The 7,174-nt window shown below is 51.2% G+C and overlaps 1 protein-coding gene across 1 annotated transcript; it reads left to right on the top strand.

Moving 5' to 3' along the window:
• Positions 1-1,035: 1,035 nt before the first annotated feature.
• Positions 1,036-2,441, top strand: LOC119440164 (legumain-like). Its single transcript, XM_037705100.2, has one exon. The coding sequence runs from the start codon at positions 1,036-1,038 to the stop codon at positions 2,359-2,361; it is 1,326 nt and encodes a 441-aa protein (XP_037561028.1). The 3' UTR covers positions 2,362-2,441.
• Positions 2,442-7,174: the final 4,733 nt, after the last annotated feature.

A 7,174-nucleotide genomic window follows, 5' to 3' on the forward strand; every position in this document is an offset into this window, starting at 1 on the left:
CTATTGGCCATTCCGATAAGAAAGGAGTACGCATTTGAAAATGCTACTCCAAGTCACGGGGACCTTATATATTTCGTCAAAAAGAGATGGTTGTATAAGTGATATATCAATTTTTTTTAAAGGAAACTCAGATGATGTTCTTGCGCGGCATGTTGTAATCTTTGAAGTGTGTCATGTGATCCCCCCTGTTGTACATACGTCATTGAGAGTATATATTGACAACGTAGGAAAAAATAAAGTTAGTTGAAAGGTTGTCCTCGTCCGTGTCTATTACTGTGTCCGTGCTTAGTTTGCGCATAACCGTTTCCTTTGCAAGTATGAACCAACTCGCCCAGTAGAAAGCTTTACTGAGTCAGATTCATTCGTCTGCAACAGAACGTACCATTATCTTGTTGTTGATAAAAACATTACCAGAAGTGGGTGTCACCAGTTGCGCCAGATAATTATGGCGCACTCTTCTGACGTGCCCGTTTGCACGGCAGCATATTTCTATTCACTCACTTTGCGATTACACTCGTTGTGCAAAACGTTTGAGTATTTACATTTATAGCTGGCGCTGCACATAAAGCCCTTCATTTTGCCTGCATGAAATAAAGTGATCCGGACGAATCAGAGGAAAGACACAGAAATTAGTTATTACAACCATCGTTGAAGTCTTCGAAAGATTTCCGGTCCTGGCATATCACCTGTTTGGCATTTTAAAGCTTGCGGTAAATCACGTTACATCCATTGGATGCTGGTCATCGTTTAAGCAGGAACAGAGACATAGTGCATATTACGAACAATTATGAAGGAACAACATTTACATATTTATGTAAGATCAGCTGTCATGACCAACCTTTTCTCATTTTCAGCTAAAGCCCGTGAACGCTCGCTTGTCCCCATAACGTAAATTCTTGCTTGAGCCGCCAGCTTACTTTAAGTGGTGCAACATGCCAACTAATTAGTACCATTTCTTCTGCAGGACTTGACAACGGCGTGAGAAACTTCCGAAGGCCGACCGAAGAAAAGTATGCTTGTAGACCACTACTAGGCATGCTCAGTAGTGCATCGTTGTTCGCTACATTATTCTCATTGACATTGGTGGTTGCCGTGGCTTCAGATACAGCAAGGTCACAAGAGGCTAATGGCGCCAATGAGGCCAAATTGTGGGCCCTCCTTGTCTGCGGTTCTGATGGTTACAACAACTACCGCCACCAAGCGGACATCTGCCACGCCTACCAAGTGCTGCACAACCACGGCATCCCCGATGAACACATTGTGGTCATGATGAAAGATGACATTGCTAACAACAGCTTGAATCCTACTCCTGGGGTGATTATTAACTACCCAAACGGCCCAGACGTATACCGTGGAGTTCCGAAGGACTACACAGGGGACCTTGTAACTCCTTCAAACTTTCTAGACGTTCTTCAAGGCAAGAAAGTAAAAGGAGGAAGTGGAAAGGTTATTGCCAGTGGGCCCAACGATCACATTTTCATTAATTTTGTGGACCATGGTGCACCAGGTTTGCTCATGTTTCCTGACAAAGTACTGCATGCCAGGCAGCTCGTCAGTGCAATCATTGAAATGCACGAACAAAAAAAGTTTGACAAAATGGTTTTATACGTCGAAGCCTGCAAGTCAGGCTCCATCTTTGATGGCTTGCTGCCTGCCAACGTCAGCATCTATGCCACAACAGCAGCGAATCCTTTTGAAAATTCTCAAGCCTGCTATTTAGACATGGGGAGGCACACGTATCTGGGCGACTGCTACAGCCTGCTTTGGATGGGAGACTCGGAAAGGGCCGATCTACGCAAAAGGACAGTGGTAGATCAGTTTGAGTTCGTAAGGAATGTAACGAGTACAAGCCACATCATGCAGTATGGCGACTTTAGTGTTGCAAGACTCCTTCTGAGCCAATTTCAGGGAAACAAGCGGCATAAGCCTGTCGTACACGCCGCGGCTCTCAGCGATCCAGTCTATAGCTACGATGTCCCCGTTGTCATTCTTGAGAAGAAACTAGCGAAGGCTTCCGACAACGCAACCAAGGATTCATTGAAGCGTGAACTGGAACGAACAGTACGTAATAGGTCGTTTCTGAAAAGCACCATCACAGAAATTGCCAAGTTAGCTTCCGGAGGAAGTGCGGAGCATACAACCACTATTCTAGGTTCACAACTACCTCTCAGAAACTTCGACTGCTATGAGAAGGCGGTGCAATGCTTCAGTTATAGGTGCTTCAAACTTTCCAAGAACACTTACGCTCTGGAGTACCTCTACGTCTTGGTAAACATGTGTGAATTGGGATACGACGTCAGTAACATCACTCAAGCATTGGAGATTGTATGCACTTACCCAACGTTTCACGGAATTGTGTAGTACAAATTGCTCGCGGGCTGAAACACATTTATGTTTGCCCTCTCGTTTCAAGCAAAACGTGCTTCAAGGAAGCTCTACGCTAGCTTGCAATTAAGAATAGCGTATAACGCTTTCCTAGTACATTACTGGTGCTCGAACCATACAGGTCCATGCAATTGTGATACTTGCACCAGCTATATTGAAATAGTCAGTAAGGTTTGGAAAATAGATTGGGTAAATTGGAAATAAAATTATCAGTTTACAATTGCAGTTTAATATGGAAATAATGTTTCCGCCGAAGCAGGAAACATCATATGCATCCATTTAACACACTACCAAGAGTAACTAGAATCGTACTGATTGTCGCCTAAACTGAACAGGAAGTAAAGATTGAGTCACGTACTGCTACCTAGAGGGTGGGCTTGACATTGCAAATTTTGTCTTTCAGTGCCCAGCATGCTCTACTCAGGCGCCAGTCAGCCCGTGGTACTATACATTACCAACGCCAATTCTCATGCTCTCTTTGTAGCCCACAAGAACATGACCTTTCCTTCTTGCCTGCAGCGGTTTTAACAGCGAAGCTGGTTTAGCTGGAGATAGTCCGGTGGTGTACGCCCGAAATGTTGGCTGATCCTGGAGGTAGTGCAGAAAGGGTCCAAGCGCAATGGCACATACCCCTGTGAACTGGCGAAGCTGCTTAAGCTCGAGTATGGTCCGTCGAGTGTACGCCGCAAAACCTCCGCCTGGCGATGGCATCACCACGCGTCGCCTAGCAACGCCGAGCCGCAGCTGCGCCCACCGCGCCGAGCGTCGCCGCAGTTGCGTGAGCCGTGATGTCAACACGCGCGCCGCATCGCTTCGCCTTAGCTTTGCCGAACTATGACGTCACTGCGCCGTGCGGAGTGGCGGCCGCGGATTCGCAATGGCGGAGCGAAGCCGTGACATCTCTGCGCCGATCCGCGGGATATAGAGCTCTGCGTCGCCACCGCGGCTACACAAGAGCCCCGAAGAGCGTCACTCCCGGAAAACGGGAAGCGCGGCTCGAACGCTGCCGCGCTGCTACTGGAGAGCGAGTGTGACGACTTCGGTCCGATCCAGAGTATCGTGCCGCCGAAGCGACGGCGAAACGTCGGCGATTTGCGGAATATCCGGAGTTACGAGCCCGCGAGACCGAGCAAAATCGTTTGAGCGTCCAGATGCTTTAATGACCGAGTGTTCGTTGCTCCTTGGGCTGTCGGTGATTCTGGGGTGATCTTGCGCAAAACGTGGCCGAGTCTCGAAGCATAACCTTGCAAAAACTTGACCGAAGCAAGGTAAACCTAGGTGGCTTCGCCAGCTTCGCCAGCTTCGCGTTTGCCCAGTCTTCGCACCAGTAGTGTGAAGCTGCCCCCATTTTTTTACAACGTATGCGGTTATGGGCTCATTCTAATTGCCGTTTCGGTTCGCGTTGTTGTCCGCCGCCGCCACCGCGTAATCGCTATTGCCCGAAATGCGAAAAAAAGTACTCGGTCTCCACCGGGATCGAGCCCAGGCCCGCTGCGTGGGAGTCGGATACTTTTTACCACTGAGCAACGAAAGCGCTTGCTATCAGGGTCAGAAAAATACCCTATAAATGCGCCCTAGGCAGGCTTGCAGGCGCAGACGACACATGCCTCCGCCAGTAGGGTGGCACCATCTAGTTAACGCGCCTGAAAAAGCCGCGTGCACAGGCGCAGACGGACGTGATGCGATTCAGACGAGGCGCGCCGTAAAGGCGATCCCGATTTGAGATGAGCGCCACGTATTCTCGGTACCTCTCGGCGTCTCCTCGCAAGGTACGAACCGCTGCTGAAGAAGCGAATCGTAGAGCTATGTGCGCGGCTACAACCTAGCATATTGGGCTCAGCAGACTGCTGTGCAAAGAGCATTACAAACCGGATCTCGCCATCGACGCCAGGGGGGCGAGGAGACTTTGCCGCAAAGAACCTGTTGTGGGTGGTGCCCAAATTGCTACTCTTAATCCGCTCCACCAGCTTGCGCTGTGACTGTGCTGGGTGTGCCGCGCAGGCCAATGACTTTTTTGTTCTCGAAACGCGTACGCTCTCAGCGTCGTAGACTCCCGAGGCAGCGAGTTAGCATCGGCAACCGTCAAGGCACGCAACCCGGAAACGCCGGACGAAGCGGCAATCGCTCTCGCCACCACCACATGTACAGACACAGCAGTCATCTTCACCGACTCTCAGGCCGCCTATAGAAACTCCTAGAGGGGCCGCATCTCGGCCGATGCACTCAAGATACTAAAACGACGTCCCATACACCTGTGTAACGTGGGTACCCGGGCACGCAGGAGTAGAAGGGAACGAAGCGGCCCCAGCCGCTGCCCGCGAGCACGTCAGCCGGGCTCCCCTCGCTCCACACGCTCTCCGACCCGCGGCAGAAGAGTCGGAGGCCGTAACCAGCAACTATTCGGCGATATTGCAACGCTACAGGCTTGAGCGCAGGGGTACCCTCCACCGCACCCAAACTCGGCAAATAAAGAAGCGTGATCCTCAGACGCCTACAAAGAAATACGTACACTCACGGACCTATAATGCACCGGCTCTACCCGACGCTCCACGGCTACCTCTGCGCACTCTGAAGCGTACCCGACACCCGGGCACACTTGCTCCTTGAATGCCTGTGGCATGAAGACAGCGAAATGCAGGCGGAAATGGACGCGAACCGAGTAGCACGAGCAAACGAAGACCACCTAGTCGAAACGTGGGAGGCCAAGCTCGCCCTTTGGGACCTGGAAGACCTGCGACAACCCGTCGTCAGGGCCAAGAGGGCAGTCGAAGCCAGAGGGTTCCTGAACTAAAGAACCTTCCCACCTCAGGGTGATACTGGGCCTCGCTCGAGAGACTGTTTCAACAATAAACGTTTCTTTCTCTCTATTCTCCGTGCCTTACTTTCCGCTGCATACTACCTTTTGCGGAGACAGCTTTAGCATGCTGTACGCAGAGGCCTTGCGTATACTGTAATATATCTGGTCTAGATCAGGCATAAACCAAATGCAGCTAACAGCTTCCCGGGCTACGTATGCACTACAACTCTTGGACTGAGCTTCGTGGGCTTTGCGGAGCTTGTGCAGCTGGCGCGGCAACATGGCGGCGCCTAAGCCCCCGGGTTAGATGTGCACCTTTCCTACGTGATATTGCAGGACTAGCGATAGCAAGGTTTAGCGATATTCTTGAACCCCTCAGGCGGTGTTTTAACGATATACAGGTGTGATATACTGGTTTAAAGCAGTACGCAAGCCAACGGCTGCTGGGCGGCAGCAACAGCGCCCTGGCAACTAACAGGCGTTTCAGAACACATAGCATAATGAGGAGCACTGCCAGCGGCGTCACAGAAATCGCACTTGGATGGCAACCGAGATAATACCAACGCTGTAAGTCCGCACCCCGCGAAATGTCAGATAACGTCAGCTTGACGTTTCTGCCCGTTTCTCTCAGACCAATAAATGCAGATCGCACTTCAGCACGAACGGTTGAGTGCTCACAGTGAGTGCGCGCAGAACGCTCATGCCAGCAGCGGGAAGCAGAACATTGCGCTGGCTGCACCTCCGAGCAGACCCCGCGGAGAAGCGTTCACTGTGCGTCAACCTGGCTACGTCATTTTTGCAGCCGAACACACTACGCGTCTATGGAAACCCTCGAACCTCTCGCGCTTGGGAAGCACATGCACCGTCTATAGGGGTACAACACGACTGTGGCAACGGCGACGGCGTGAACGCGCCTCGAGCGACCGTCAATTGCTATCAGAAAAAAAAAAAATCGTCGGCCCTTCCCTTCCAGGTAACAGGGGGGCACGCGAAGCTTGTCGTAACCTCAAAATTGGGTGTCGCGTTCCCTGGCTTCAGGGTTCGCTGCCCTTCGTTGATGCTGGGCTTCGGTAAGACGGGCTTTTAATGTGGGATCCGCTGCCTGCCGCTGTAACCGAGGCTAGGCTTGGGCTGCCTTGAACGCAGGATCCGCACGGCAAGCGCGAGCCTGCTCCCGGGGACGTTGAAAGCGTATCTCCTGGAAAGCGGACTATTCTGCCGTCAACCGAACAACGGGACCTTCCCATCCGTTTGCCGAGCGTGCACTGAAAAGGAGACCTGACGTAACGCGGGAGAGACCCTTTCCTTCCCTTGCCCGTCTTCGGGCGCGCGCCTATACTCCTGGTTGGGTGCTCCCGTCGCGTGTTACGGGAGCGCGCCTCACGCGTTTCACTTTGCCTTCCCCGTCGTTTACTTTCACTTGTGCGAGACTTGCGTCAGGCGGTGTTTTCTTTCTTTGCGGTCACACCTTCAACGGCACCGACACTTATGAGGCAATAAAAGCTTCATTTGAAAGTATTAGTAAAAAAATTATGGGGTTTTACGTGCCAAAACCACAATCTGATTATGAGGTACGCCGTAGTGGGGAACACCGGAAATTTAGACCACCTGGGGTTCTTTAACGTGCACCTAAATCTAAGTACACGGGTGTTTTCGCATTTCGGCCCCATCGAAATGCGGCCGCCGTGGCCGGGAAAAATAAAGTTTTCTTTATAAAGATCGTCATTCATTACATGCAGAAGCTCTGGCCGAAGTGTTTATTGTACAATGAAACGTGAATGCTGGACTGTTGAGAAAGTCTTCTTCACAAGGACGTTGGTTAGCAACGAAATTGAAGACAATGCATGCCTAAATATCTTCGGCACAATGTCGGTCTTGCCTTCTAAATACTCGCCAAGGCTTCTGAATTCCGGGTCTGTTCAAGGCTGTTACGCAAAGTCGTCGGCGCTTTTTGTTGCCGGCAATGTTTCCACGTCTTGATCGTGGCGTGGC

Source organism: Dermacentor silvarum, chromosome 2 (genome assembly GCF_013339745.2).
Source record: "Dermacentor silvarum isolate Dsil-2018 chromosome 2, BIME_Dsil_1.4, whole genome shotgun sequence".
Classification (NCBI taxonomy): Eukaryota; Metazoa; Arthropoda; class Arachnida; order Ixodida; family Ixodidae; genus Dermacentor; species Dermacentor silvarum.